This window comes from Lemur catta, chromosome X (genome assembly GCF_020740605.2).
Source record: "Lemur catta isolate mLemCat1 chromosome X, mLemCat1.pri, whole genome shotgun sequence".
Classification (NCBI taxonomy): domain Eukaryota; kingdom Metazoa; phylum Chordata; class Mammalia; order Primates; family Lemuridae; genus Lemur; species Lemur catta.
The window spans coordinates 62,047,659-62,062,369 of record NC_059155.1 but is presented as its reverse complement, the minus strand read 5'-3'; the positions used below and the strand labels follow the sequence as shown (position 1 = coordinate 62,062,369).

At 38.4% G+C, this 14,711-nt stretch overlaps 1 protein-coding gene across 1 annotated transcript in view; it reads right to left on the bottom strand.

Annotated features, from left to right (window-relative positions):
* Positions 1 to 14,711, bottom strand: part of ACE2 (angiotensin converting enzyme 2) — a 47,814-nt gene that overhangs the window by 31,386 nt on the left and 1,717 nt on the right. Inside the window, exons 2-6 of the mRNA XM_045538336.1 lie at positions 8,524 to 8,682; positions 5,316 to 5,409; positions 4,763 to 4,906; positions 2,359 to 2,471; positions 767 to 872 (exon numbers count right to left, since the gene is read on the bottom strand). Of these exons, the coding sequence (XP_045394292.1) occupies positions 767 to 872; positions 2,359 to 2,471; positions 4,763 to 4,906; positions 5,316 to 5,409; positions 8,524 to 8,682 (616 nt within the window). The remainder of the gene's footprint in view (positions 1 to 766; positions 873 to 2,358; positions 2,472 to 4,762; positions 4,907 to 5,315; positions 5,410 to 8,523; positions 8,683 to 14,711) is intronic.

Here is a 14,711-nt window from a genome sequence, read left to right as displayed (position 1 = left end):
TACTAAATAATGCCTGCAAAAGACATGTAGGGAGTATTTCCATATTCCTTTAGGGTTAAAAGTCTCCACAGGTCCTTTGTCCATATTCTCTCCTGCTGATGGACAAGAGGAGGAGAATTAGCTATCAGCAATGTAGCTTAACTACAGCAGCTATGCCATGTATGCATGGCATAAAATTTTCAAATATTAATATTTTATTTGGTCTTAGCTCCTGGGGGTAGGGAGTGGGGAATGGCCACTCTCCTTCATTCATTACTCAGATGACTCCAAACCAAGTACTTCTCTGCAAGAGTAATTGTGCGGTCTAGAATGAACTTAGGAAGCTTTCTCCAAGGCTGTATCTTAATTCTAGAAAGCCTTTCCCTTACCCAGCCTACCAAGCTTCTTTCCTCTGACAATATGATACTAAAATCCCAAATTCCACCCCAAAAGCTTAGCCAACCAACTTGAATACTAAAAATTATTTTCCCATTTCCACTCTCCTTTGAACATGGAATTCTTTCTCTAGTTGTCTCAAATAACCCCTTTATCCTTTGAATTGCGGCCAACACAACTCTTTATCTATTAAAAAAGTAATGTACTAGAGAATTATTTAAAATGGACTTTCTGTTGAAGAAAGGGCTCTCAAAATGTGATTTCTATAATGTTACTAATTTCATTCACAGAATTTTTCAAAAGTTTTAAGTTGGACCTCATTCCAAAAGATAATTTTATTGGTGGAAATAACAAAGAGCCAAGTACACAAAGAATTGCTGCGGTTTCTTACCAAGCAAATGAGCAGGGAGGCATCCAGTTGGACTGATATAGGAAGGGTAGGCATTCATCAGCTTTGCCCTCACATAGGCATGAAGATGTTCATATAATGGTTTGATCTAAAAAGACCAGGAAGAAAGTTTAAAATCAAGAGTAGCCAACTCCAATTTCTAATTGCCAGCACTAGAAACAGGAGCTTCTTTAGCCAAGTAGAATTATTCCCTTATTTATAATTTCTTCTTCTCTCAAATATTCTGGAGAGTTTAAAAGCATTCCTTCTTCCCAGATATTGATGATAATTAGCTCCACTGCATAAATCAATAAACACACTTGGAGGAAGACAGGTCCCAAAATGAAAGCAGATACCAAAAAAAAGTTGTTTTAAAGATGTTACCTACTTTTTCTGTTGCTAAATTGAGGTATAATTTAAATACCACAACATTCACCCATTTTTAAGTATATAGTTTCATAAGTTTTAATAAATAAAACTGTTGGGAAACCATCACCACTACCCAATTTTAGAACACTCTCATCACCACAAAAAGTTTCTTTGTGCCCATTTGCTGTCAATTCCACTCCCACCTCCAGCCCCAGGTAATCACTGCACTGATTTCTGTCTCTACAGTTTTGCCTATTCTGGACATTTCATATAAATGGAATCATATAATATGTGACCTTTTGTATCTGGCTTCTTTCACATAGAATTTTTTAGGTTCATCTGTGTTGTTGCAAGTATCAAGAGTTCATTTCCTTTATTACTGAGTAGTATTCCATTGTCTGAATATATCAGAGTTTGTCGATTCATTCACCAGTTGAAGAACAACTGGGATGTTTGCAGTTTGGGGCTATTGTGAATAATGCTGCCATGGATATATGAACATTTGTATAAAAGTCTTTCTATACTTGGTATTGTCCATGTTTTTAATCATAGCCATACTGGTGAATAGCTGTAGATTTTCATCATGTTTTAATTTGCATTCCCCTAATAACGTTTTACTTGCTTATTTGCCATTTGTATAGTTTTTTGATGATGTATTTATTCAAATCTTCTGCCCATTTCTTTTTGAGGGGAGTCATCGTCTATTTTTCATAGCTCTGCTCAATTATGACTGTGCCAGAGTAGCTTCACATCAGGAGTTTGAAGGTGCAGAAGAGCAGGCGTGGGGGCCAAAATGAAGGAGGAAGGACACACTGAAAAGTATACATGGGACAATTCTTCTCATAGGACTCTCTCTTCCTTTTATAGACTTCCTTAGTCAAAGGCTAATGAAATAATAGTATCAATTATCCTGAGGAAGGAAGCAAAGCCTATGGATTTGCCAACAAAGGAAGACAGTACCAGCCCCAGGTAGCTCACAGAGACCATTCCTTCTTATGATTTTTCTATTGGTAATTACTGGTCAGTGACTGAAAGGGGGAGGAAAGCAGAACAATTCTGATCATCTGCAGGGGCTGCCCTATTATTCAAGCTCTAATATTCCATAACTCTATGAGGCCCAGGAGTGGTTGACCAGTGTGTTAAGAATAAGCTGGAGTGCCTTTAATCACTGTCCTTTTGTCCTATGCACTGCCCTACATCTGTTTCTGTGTCAGTTCCTTGGTTACCTGTGCAAAGGTACTTTCCACATCTTCAATCAATTGGCTGCGGTTATAATTATAGCCATCTGCCCCCTCTGCTTCATAATTTGCTCTCCAATAATCCCCATAGTCCTCATAATCTGTTTTTTTAAAAAGAGAAAGAGAAGAACATAAGGGAAAGAAAGACAAGTCCAGCATACATAGATTAGCCTTGCTAGGAGGTTAAAAGAAATCTAAAGGCTTATCACATTTTTATTGTGATAAACATAAACTCAAAGGGATGCAAATGAATAACATTAGGTAATGTCTGTTAAGCACTTGCTCTGTGTCAAGAGTTTAAATGTATTATCTCATTTAACAAGCACAAAATCCATACCAGATTGTCATTATTATAATGCCACTGTATAGATTAATAGCTTATGCATATTTTTAAATAAATTTTATTATGTATATTTAAAGTATACAACACAATGTTATGAGATGCATATATATAGTAAAATGGTTATGATAGTGAAACAAATTAACATATTAATCATCTCACATAGTTGCCCATTTCCACTCCCCATGGCAAGAGTAGCTAAAATCTACTCATTTAACAAAAGCTCCAGAATACAATACACTGTTACTAACTCTAGTCCTTAGGTTATACAGTTGATCTTTAGACTTGCTCATCTTACATGTCTGCCACTTTGTATCCTTTGACCTGCATCTCCTCATTTCCCACCTTTCACCCCACTCCTGGTAACCATTGTTTTATTCTTTATGTCTGTATATTTGATCTTTTTAATTTTTTTAGAATCCGCATATAAGTGAGATCATGCAATATTTTTCTTTCTGTGTCTGGATTATTTCCCTTAGCATAATGTCCTACATGTCTATCCATGTTGTGGCAAATGACAGGACCTCCCATTTTTTAAGGCTGAATAATATTCCATTGCATATATATACATTCCATTCCATGTATATATATACCACAGTTTCTTTACTCATTCATCCATTGATAAACACTTAGGTTGTTTTCATATCTTGGCTATTGTGAATAATGCTGCAGTGCAGGCATCTTTACAAGGCAGTAATTTCATCTCCTTTGGGTATATACCCAAGAAGAGGGATTGCTGGGTCACATGGTAATGCTATTTTTAATTTCTTTAGGAACCTCCATACTGTTTTCCATAATGGCTGCACTAATCTACATTCTCACCAACAGCCTATGCTTAGAGCAGTTAAAGCACTTGTCCAAGGTCACACAGCTAGTAAGGGGCAGAGACACACTCCTAATCTCCTAACCCTTGGTCTCTACTCTCTATGTAGGTTAGTTTGCATCTTTAGCTTTAAAACATGTGATTGGATCTCTAGGTTTTTTTAATTCTCATTTTGTTCAGGGCCTTATATTTTCAGATCTGACCAAACTTATCTTAGCCATTGCCATGGTGGGAACCTGTTTGTTTGCAAATTATATATATATATATATATATATATATATATACACAGCACATTTCTATGTGCTTCATTTAGTATCTCACCATCAGGAAACACAAGCTTGTGTCAGGATATTAATTAATAAAGTTTGTAAATGTATTTCAGTAATGTTTATTTCTGTACAAACATTGGCAATGGATGATCAGGAGAATGAGGAGAGAAATAAATATTTGAATGGAAAGATATGGAGGATATTATTTTTTTAATTTATGATAAGCTACTATCTTCAGCTTGCCTAAGGCTTGAGAATATGAATTTAGGTGGTAGTGGAAGAAATTTAGAAGCAACAAATGAGAAAAAAATTCTTCCTTACTCAATTGCAGGGGACAGTGACTCGCCAAAGCATAAAATTATTCATAATACCATGACTTTAGCTCATTATTCAGGCAGGAGAATAAGTTAAGAGATATGGAAATTCCTTCCTATGTTAAGATTTTTACAATCACATGATTTGAGTTAATTACAACTGCAGAAAATAGTGAGTTTCCAGACTAAACTAAACTGATTTTTTTTCTTTCTGGGACATCACCCTGAGGTAGATACACAAGTGACCTTTGAGAATGAACTGTGGCCAGCTGTGGGTTTAGATGAGGGATAGTGTCACTGTCTCTCATCCTTCTGAGAAATAAGATCCCCAGTCAATTCCAAGACTTTCTCAAGAACTCTTGGGGGCCTGAGATCTTTTTGGAAAATTCATCATTCATAATGATGGATAATTCATTTGAGGCCCTATAGTTGAGTCTTATTCTTGAGCTCCTTGAACTGCAGAATGCCAATGCCCCTTTTCTTTTTCCTCAATAGTTTCTTCTTGATACCAGTAGCCTAAATTGTTCAGCAGATGATTGTTAATTGAGGGTATCCCTGATATCAAAGGGCAGGCTTGGTAATGTAGGAGAAATAGCCCCGTGGCCCCAGAGAGCCTTTCAGGACCTCTACAGACCAGCAAACTTACTGTTTGCTCTTGCCATCTCGTTTTTCAAGACCACATACTCTTCATATAATGGCCTCAGCTGCTTGCCGACCTCAGATCTCCAGCCTTCCCAAGCCCAGAGCCTCTCACTGTAGTCTCTACTGTTCGCCATTATTGTGTCCAAACCTGTTGTCGTAAAGCATCCAAAGGGAAATAAACATCCATTTGTAAAAATTGTATTTTCAAACAATTACATGAACTTTAAAAAATTAAAAGGCCATAAAGTTATTGAATAAAATCTCATGATTCATTCATATCCCAACCCTGATGATAATTCCAAAATAAGTCTGCAGAGAAAGTAAATCACTGGAATAATTCAATTACTAACTTAAATTACTTGAATGTGATAGAATTTACAATGAAATTTTGTTAAAAGCTAAAAGAGTATCTGTGTGCTAAAACACACTATTTTGAATCTTATTATCTTTGGATTATCCATCTGAAAAGCGCAATGTCGTCATCTAATGTCAATCTCATTTTTAAAACTTGGGATAAAAGTAAATCTCACAATCACTATTCAAAATTAATAGCCTACCTGGTTCAAGTAATAAGCAATCCTGTGGATTATTTGGGTTGCAAACTTTCCCAGTACTATAGATGATGCTCATTGTGTTTAGAATTGTGTTCAGCTGCAAATTAAAGATAATAAACAATGTTAACAATGGAAAATATGTTAGAGAGAATGCTAATGTAAAGATAGCCTTTTGGCTATGGGATTTTTTGGATGACTGGAAATACAGCAGTTCACATCTTCTTTGCCAAGCATCTTCCTGTATGTAGGGAAGGAATAGCTCAGTTAAGTTTCCCCATTGTCAGCTAGCACAAAGCCTTGTAGCACATGATAAATATATGCGGAGTAATTGAAATAAGAAGATCTACCAAAATCCCAAGAATGTTTCTCACCTACACATACATAGAGAAATGCATTTTTTGTTTCATTCAGCATTTATTGAGCCTCTACTATATCCTACACTCTGACAATTCTGAAATGAACAAGTCAGCCCTCAAAGACCCCAAAGTCATGGGACAATGAGGCAACCATGAAATCAATAACTATATAACAGTGACAAGTGCTGTAAGTGTCACCAAAAAGTGATGTGGCAGTATAGGAGGGGGGAGAAATTAATAACCTGGAGATTCAGGAATGGCTTCAAAGAGGAGGGGACATAACAGCTGTGTCTTGGAGGAGAAGTAGGCATTGGTCATGTAGAGAGGGGAGGTAGAGGGCAGAGCCTAAAAGATGAAAAGAGGTTGGCAAAGACAGAGCATTTTCAGGAGATGGTGAGATGTTGAATAATACTGGAGTGTTGGTGTTCATTGGGGGAAGTGGAGGACATGAGAATGGCGTAGACTATGCCTCGTGATCTGGCCCCTGCCATGCTAAAGAGTTTAAACTTTACCCTGTAGGTAAAGGGGAGTGAAGGTAACAGAATAAAGCAGTGCTATTCAAAGTGTAGTCCATGGGCCAGTGCAAATCAGCAAACAGTTTGTTTCCATTCTGTGACAGATACAGGAATTGAGAGAATAAGCATCTAAGCATGTAATCAATGAACTTGACCAAGTACTGATCCTCAGTAGATTGGAAATAAAGGAAGAAAGGAGGGAGAAAGGAAAGAGGGAGGGAAGGATGGAGGGAGGAAGAAAGGAAGGAGGGAAGGAAGGGAGGGTTTTTTTCCCACAGAAGCACTGGATTAAAGGCCCTGTTTCCCCTTCTATTTCCCTATTCCGTTACTCTGTGGCTCTGCTATGACAGTCATTATCCTAAATCATGAAAAAGATCCTACGCTTAAAACTTCCACAACATCTCATAGTCTAAAGAAATAAAACTAAATTCTTTACCATGGCACACAACTTGTCATGGTCTCTTTCTCTACCTGCTTCTTCAATCTCCCGTGTTTCATCTCCATTGAATCCACATACCCTTGGCTACCTTCTCTTCCCAAACACTTCAAGCTCTTACATGAATTTCAGTGGTTTTCAATACTGGCTGCACATTAGAATTATCTGGGGTTCTTTTACAAACAGAATGTCCAGGTTCCACCTAGGCTAAACCAGCCTGTCTGTATGCGAATGGGCAAGGTTTCTCATGGTGTCCTTGTGAAAAAGATGGAGAAACATGGAATGGATCAGGTAAAGTGGATTAATAACTGCTTAGATAATTGGACCCAAAGAACACAGAATTATAAATAGCACCTTGTAGAAAAATACATGCCATATGGTTTTATCTTTGTCTTTATCGTGCATTTTTAATTTTATAAGTGCAGGTTAGAACATAGAGCTCCAGAGGACAAGTAACTGAGAAAGAAGACTTTGATATTAAATACCAAAATACTTCAGATAAAAAGATTTCAATAGGCTATATCAGTGGCCTGCAAACTATGTTCTGCAGACCAAATCCCATCTGCTGCCTGTTTTTGTATAGTTTTATTAGAATATAGCCACACTCATTAGTTTATGTGATAGCTATAGCTGATTTCCTGCTAGAAGGGCAGAACTGATTAATTGTGACACAAACAATAATGGCCCACAAATCCTAAAATATTTACTACCTGTCCCAGCACAGAAAAAGGTTTGCTGACTCCTGGGCTAGATGGATGGAATGAGAGATGCCATTTAACAGGGGGGAATATAGGCTTTCTTGAATTTGAACAAACTAACTACCTAAGCATAGAGTTTTAAAAGGTGTCTTTTTAGCACAACATTGGCAGAGAGATTTGGAGACTTCATTGACAGGTTGATATGAGCAAGCCATGGCATTTGGCTATCAAACAAACAAACAAAAAGACCCAATAATAGTCCTAGACTGCCTTAGTAGATGTAGACCACAGGGTATATGATGTCGTATTCCTGCTCACCTCCATGCAGATCAGAGCCCACTTGTGTTTGGTTCAATGATACTGACAAAATGAAGACATCAGCTAGGGCTAGTGAAGGGATTCAAAACCATTGCAGGGGAAATTTGACGTAGTGAAGGATGTTTAGCCTAGAGAAGAAAAGACTCAAGTAGTTTTTAAAAAACTATCTGCCTTTATATGTTTAAAGACTGTTATGGGAAACAGCAGTTGGAGGGACTCACACATGGAACTGCTGTCTTGGGAAGAGTTGAATCACCCATCACTGAACCGGTTTGAGCCAAAGCAGTCAGCCACTTGTTAGAGAAGTTGCAGAGGAGAGTCAAGGATGAAAGGGAAGAAGAATTAAACTACATATAGGGCTTCTCAAGCTTGAGATTATTGACATTATGGGCAAGATAATTCTTTGTTGTTGGGGGCCGTCCTGTGCATTAGAGAATGTTCAGCAGCATTTCTATCCACTAAATGCCAATTTTATCCCCCAGTAATGACAACCAAAAATGTCTCCTGACATTGTCTAATGTCCCCAGGGGGCCCAAATCATCCCTAGTTGAGAACCACTGACATAGACTAAGTATATTCTTCAGGATACCTGATCCTCAGGAAGATGACCTCACACCATAGGGTGTCCATATACACCACAGTGCCTGGGACAATCCCAGTTTAACTCTGTGTTTGAATGTAATTATTACCAGTGTCTTCTTTCACTCTCGAAAGGATTCCAGTTTGGATAATAAATTATATGGTCACCCTACTTAGGCATAGAGCTCTTTCTAATGTCAGCATTACTATCTTTGCAGATAAAGAAAGCAGCCATAGGTGATAGTAATGTTTAGTATTTCACAAAAATTTCAGCTCTTGGGATCAGTACTAAAATGTTCACAAACGTACCTGTTTACTCTTGTCTGCTGAGAGCCCTGAAGAGCCACTCTGCTGAAGGGCCTGCAATTGACGCTTGACTGTAAGATTCTGAATTTCTTCTAGTGGATAAGTTTGGGCAAGCTTGGACTGTTCTTCGTAAAAGGCAGACCATTTGGCCCCATGATCATTCTGAAATGACAAAAAATATAATTGGAATTGGAATGGCACTGCTTGAACAGATAGAACAGAAAATATAGTCCAGACAACATCTGGTGGAACATCTAGTATTTCCTGAGTAGTTTAATCCTTTACTCTGCTGAAGGTCAAAGTTAAGAGTGACCAGGCCACTCTCTCTTTCTGGCCCAGTGTCTAGTTTTCCCAAAGGTCCTGTCCCAGAACTGGAAGTAAATTCTCACAGATGATTCATATTGTGGGGTCCTGGAATTTATGACCTTAGTGTTGTGATGTGGGTGACTTGGCCAAGGATTCAAGGATGAATGCTCTAAAAAGAGAAACCAGTTGAGTTCAGAGTGTGAATAATGGGAACACAGCCCCCCTCATAACATTGGGAACCATAAGAAATGGGAACCAGTTCACAGTAAGCTCCTAGGTGCCATGACTTGGCCCAGGGATTCTGATCTTAAACTATGAGCCCAAAAGAAGGCTGCCCTGAATATGGCCCAGAATATGGCCATTTTGTAGCTATGGAGATTTTCTACCAACAAAAGAAATCAACAAGCAGGTGATGATGTCAGGACACGCTTGTCTTGCATCTTGACCATCAGTATAAAAGTATACTTTTCCAGACTTCTCTAGGGTAGTCTTCTCTCAAATGCACAAATTCATTTCTATTTATCAAAGACTAAAATGAGCCACAGCTTTGTATATTATACTGCTCTAAACCATACGAAAGAGGTAGCATCTGAGGAAAAGTAAGAGCTCTACTCCTGGAGTCAGACACTTTAGCCTCTCTGAGCCACAGTCACCTTATTTACAAAATGAGAGTAATAATAGGGCATACCTCAAAGGGTTGTTGTAGGGATTAGAAGAACTAAGAAATAATAAAATGCTTGCTAGAGTGCCTGACACATCATAAGTATTCAATAAATGTTAGTTATTATATTTTATTACTTATAGAGAAAAAGTCCTGGTCCTTAGGTTGCTTATAATTTTATCTGATAGATATGCATTATGAATGTCTTATTAATCAAACATAAGAGTATATAATAATGTATAAACTATGAGTGGGCCAAGAAGTTTCTGTTATAAGAAACTCATACAGGTGACCAGTTTTGGCCAAGCCCTCATGCAGTAGTTAGGACTTAAGGCAGACCTTAAAGTAGGTAGGAATTAGATTAGTATAGAATACTTTGCAAAATAATTTACCTCATTTGATCTTCTTAATGACCCTATGATATAGAAAATCACTCTATCTCCATTTTTATATATGCAGAAAGGGGGCAAGAGAAATAAATAATGGAGCTGGCAATCAACCACCAGCATTTGACCCTGGATCTTGTGGCAGACAGACTCTAAGAATGCTCCCATGATTTCTACTTCTTGTGGTCACACCCCTGTGTGATTCCCTTCTCTTGAGTATGAGCAGAACTGTGATTTGCTTCTAACCAATAGCATACAGCAAAGATAACAGGATTTATATGTTTATGTTGCATAAGATTTTAAATTTTATCTTGCTTGCTGACCTTGATCCAGCAAAATACCATGTTGTGAGCTACACTATGGAGAGAGCCACATGGCAAAGAACTGATCATGGCCTCTGACTGACATCTTGCAATAAAGTAAGGACCTCAGTCCAGCGGCATACAAAAATCTGAATGCTAACACCAATCATAATAGCTTGGAAATGGATCCATCCACAGTTGAGCCTCAGATGAGACCACAGTCCTAGCCAGCACCTTGAAAGCAAACTTATGAGACTTAGAAGCAGAAGATACAGCTGAACTATGCCTCAACTCCTGATCCACAGAAACTATGGAATAACAAATGTGTGCTGTTTTAAGCTGCTAAATTTCAAAGACAGGACTCCAGGAATGATTGTGCTTTCCAGCCAATGAATTTCACTTTTAGACTTTGAGAACTAAGCAGTCACTGAGAGGTTTTGAGCAGGTATGTGACATGATGGAAATGGTGCATGGAAGTGACAGTAGTAAACCAGATAAGAGATGCAGAATACAGTGGTAGGTGAAAATGGAAAATAATTTCTCTCTTTATTGAACACTCACAACCTCTCAGAAATTGAGAAGTTTCAGAAATCTTCACAACAACCTTGTGTGGGAGTTGTTGTTGTCTCTACTTCACAGATGAAGGAAATGAGGCACAGAGTAGGTAAGTAACTTTTCCTAGGTCACACAGCTAGTAATTAGAAGAACCAAGGCATAAATCCAGGTGTGTTTTCCTCCAAAGCTAATATGCTGAACCATTGTCCTATGGACTGTGTTAGACACATTCTAGTCTTCTCTCTAAGAGGCAGAGTGGAAAGGAACAAGATATGGAAAGATGAGTTTGGTCTGCAGCACAGACTCATCTATGCAACCCACCTGACTCACTTCTCAATCCCTACCCTTCTTGACTCACTCCAGATGACTGATGGTCAAGCAAAATTTCTAGTAAAACTTTGATATAAAATTATAGGAATAGTTTTATTCTCAATCTATGGGAAATAACCCACAGTCCCCCAAAGGCTTCATTCAGTCTTTGAACATTTTTTATTATACTGCATGTGGGAACTGTAAGGCTATCTGATTTGATTTATCACAACCACCCTACATGTGTTATACTTTACATCACCCCAAAATTACTTTATGTTACCTTGCATTTTGTCCCCTAAGGATATACTGTTCCTTCACCAGCTATTCTTTTTAATATTATTTACAATTTATTCTATATGCTCACTCTAAGGCTCCAAAACCTAAATAAAACAGACAGCTTAGCAGTTATGCAAAGAATCAAAGTCAGTTCATACATACCAGTCAGATCATTTAGACAGTGCTTGATAGCTCTACATAGTTTTTGGACCTGAATGATGGATGAAATGAAACATATACAGCAGTTTCCATAGCCCCAGGCTCAAAAGGAACCATTACAGAGAAAATTGGTGACATTCCACACTGTCTCCACACAAAGGCAGGAGAGAAACAACTAAAACAGGAAAAGTTTCTGCAGCCATACATGGGGGGTTGGGGACAAAACACACATTATTCAGGATGATCACAAGAAATTAAAACATTCTCTTATCCCCAATCTGTCACTCCTAAATTATATTTTAAAATATTCAAAAACATACCCTGCTCTTTTTTGGTACTGACTACATACATAAATTAAAAAATACTGATTTCATTATGCTTTTAAATGTTTTAATATGAACTTTGTCTTAAGCCATAGGTCTGGTGGTCTCTACCCAACTCATGATAATTGTATTTAAACTATTAAAATCCTTTTGTGATAAGTTGTTTGAGATTTAAAGGTTTGACATCTTATTTTCTTTTTTCTATAGCTCACTATCCCTTGAACCAGGCTATACTTTTAGCAACCTCTGAACCACTTCCTCCCCTGTAGGTGTGAGCGTTCCCTGAAGATAGAAATGAAAAACTAGACAGAACCTTAGCATCCATCCAGTACCTTGGAGCTCAACAAGTTCCCAGGAAAACTTTCACCTTCAGGTCCCATATGCTAGCCCAGTTTCCAGATGTAGTCCCCAAAACCACATCCAATTCAAAGATGAAAGCTGCCTTGGTTACTTTTTCAATATGCCCAGGTCCTCACATATTTTTAAAAACATATTCTATTCAACAAAGTAGCTAATCTAAATTATACGAATATGAATTCCATAACTCCATCTTGGGATTCAAAAAAGTATTTTTACTTTATTTTAGATGGAAGATTTAATATTTTAAAATTTTTAGTGTTTATGAACACTATTTTTTCTGAATTTTACCTCACAAGAAAAAAATTACTCACCCCTGAATTCCATTTTACTTGCTGCAGAGTGGTCTTGCCCACTCCTGTGCCCATGTGTAGGTATTTATGTGTGTCAAAGAGCATGAGACAGACTCATTAGAGACAGAGATTATCTACATTCTTTCCTTGGGTATCTATACAATAGCAGTTTAGAATTGCCCTGCTCTCAGTTCACTGTGACTCCAGCCCTGGAGACAGAGGAATAGGTTCAGAAATCAGGCGTGTCCAAGGACCCTAGGAGCATTGGCAGCAGGGGACTGAAGAAGCCCTGGAGACCACTCAAAGAGTAAGTGTGGGCGTCCTGTTCTCTTTTCACAAGTTCTGATAACTCACCAAGAAATATCTGTGAAGTGTTCTTGGAGACCTTCTGGGTTCTAACAGAGCTGTCTTCAATACTCACTTCAGCTGCATGGACAGGAGTTTGGGGCAGCTGTAGTAGTTAGTTACTGCCAAATACTGGAACAGTGAACCAGGATGCCTCTGCTAGCAATGGAATTCTTTTGCTCTCTCCAAGGATAAAAATGGTCCAGGGAGAGAGCTTCTGACTTTAAAAATCAACTGTGCCTACTGGGCACAATGGCTCACGCCTATAATCCCAGCACTTTGGGAAGCTGAGCCGGGAGGATCACTTGAGCCCAAGAGTTTGAGGTTGCAGTGAGCTATGATCATGCCACTGCACTCCAGCGTGGGTAGCAGAGCAAGACTCTGTCAAAAAAGGGGGGGAGGGGCGTCAACTGTGCCCTTTCTGAAACTGCTTTTAGGAAGCCTCAATTTCTCCCTATAGCCTTGGGTTCACCTTTGTACAAGCTAAGGTCAAGATTGAGTTGAACTAACAAATAAGAAAGATTTTTATTATCTTTCTATTTGCTTAGAATCTTTCTCTTATTTATTCTATTTCATCTTCCCAGTTAGGTTAATGATTTGGCTTGCCTGCTGTTTACTAATGTTCTGATTAATATAATGAATTTGCTAATTTTCCATACCTGTACCCTCGGGGAACATTTACAAAGGACCCTATTCCAAAAAACAAACCAAGGATAAACTTACAAAGAAGGGGCAATGCACAAAAAAAGCAGCAGCATTTTACTGAGAAGATAATTACAATTTTAATTGGTGAATATTCAATCTCAAACATGAGCACTGTATTTGCTGTAAAGCAAGGAGGGCAATTCATTGAGAATTTTATTAAAGATCACACACACACCCCCCATATATTCATTAACTTCAGCAATACTATATTGTATATACTATGACTATTATTATGGTCATAAGCCACTTTACAGATAAGGAAACTGGGGCTCAAGGAAATTAAGAAACTTGCTGAAGACTTTCAACTTGTAAGAGTCAGAACTAAGATCTGAAGCCAGGCTATCTGGCCCCAGAGTCCACACTTACTATATCAGACACTTATACTTGATCCTACTGCATGTGCACTCACTACTCTCGGAGCGTAGCATATCTCAGCAGCCTGCTTACCTGAGTACCTCTTGTAGTACCTGCCACAATGCCCATTGCATCAGGGGGTCTCAACATATGTGATCAGAGAATAGAAGGAGACACCATTCACCTCCTCACTCGTTGCCTCCTTCTCCAGGTAAACCCACAGAGGTGCACTTAGGTGCACTAATGCACCCTTCACCACTGCTTCAGGAAAGAGGTATCAGGCCCCCTGCTTGCTTCTTGCACTTAAGTATTCTCACTTTTCCTTTAAAGGGCCCATACTTTTCTCCAGTTTATGCTATTTCATTTCAGGTCTTTGCTCTAATCAACCAGTACTAGTCAGAAAGACAGCACTTTAACAATCCAGAGATAGTTTCAGCAAACACCACTACATCTTATTGCGTGACATGGCTTCTCAGCATCTAGATTCTCAACAAAACTGTTACATGTCTTTTCAAAAATCCTAACTCCCTCTTACACTAATAACAATGACATCTTACTGTTCTCCTGTGGGCACAGGCATCAAGCACTATTCTGGTGGTTTTCTGTATTAATTCAGTCTTCACAGCAACCCTAGGAGGCAGATATGAGTGTTAATCTTCTTTTTCACAGATAAAAAAAAACTCAGGTGCAGAGAAGTAAATTAACTAGCTCAAGTTCACCCAGCTAAAAAGTGATGAAGCCAGGATTTGGACATAAGCAATCTGGCTCCAGAGCTCTGAGGCATAAGGCTAGTCTACATTCATCACCACCCATGGACCATTCAACTGAGGATGAAAACAGATACACGTACACTGCAA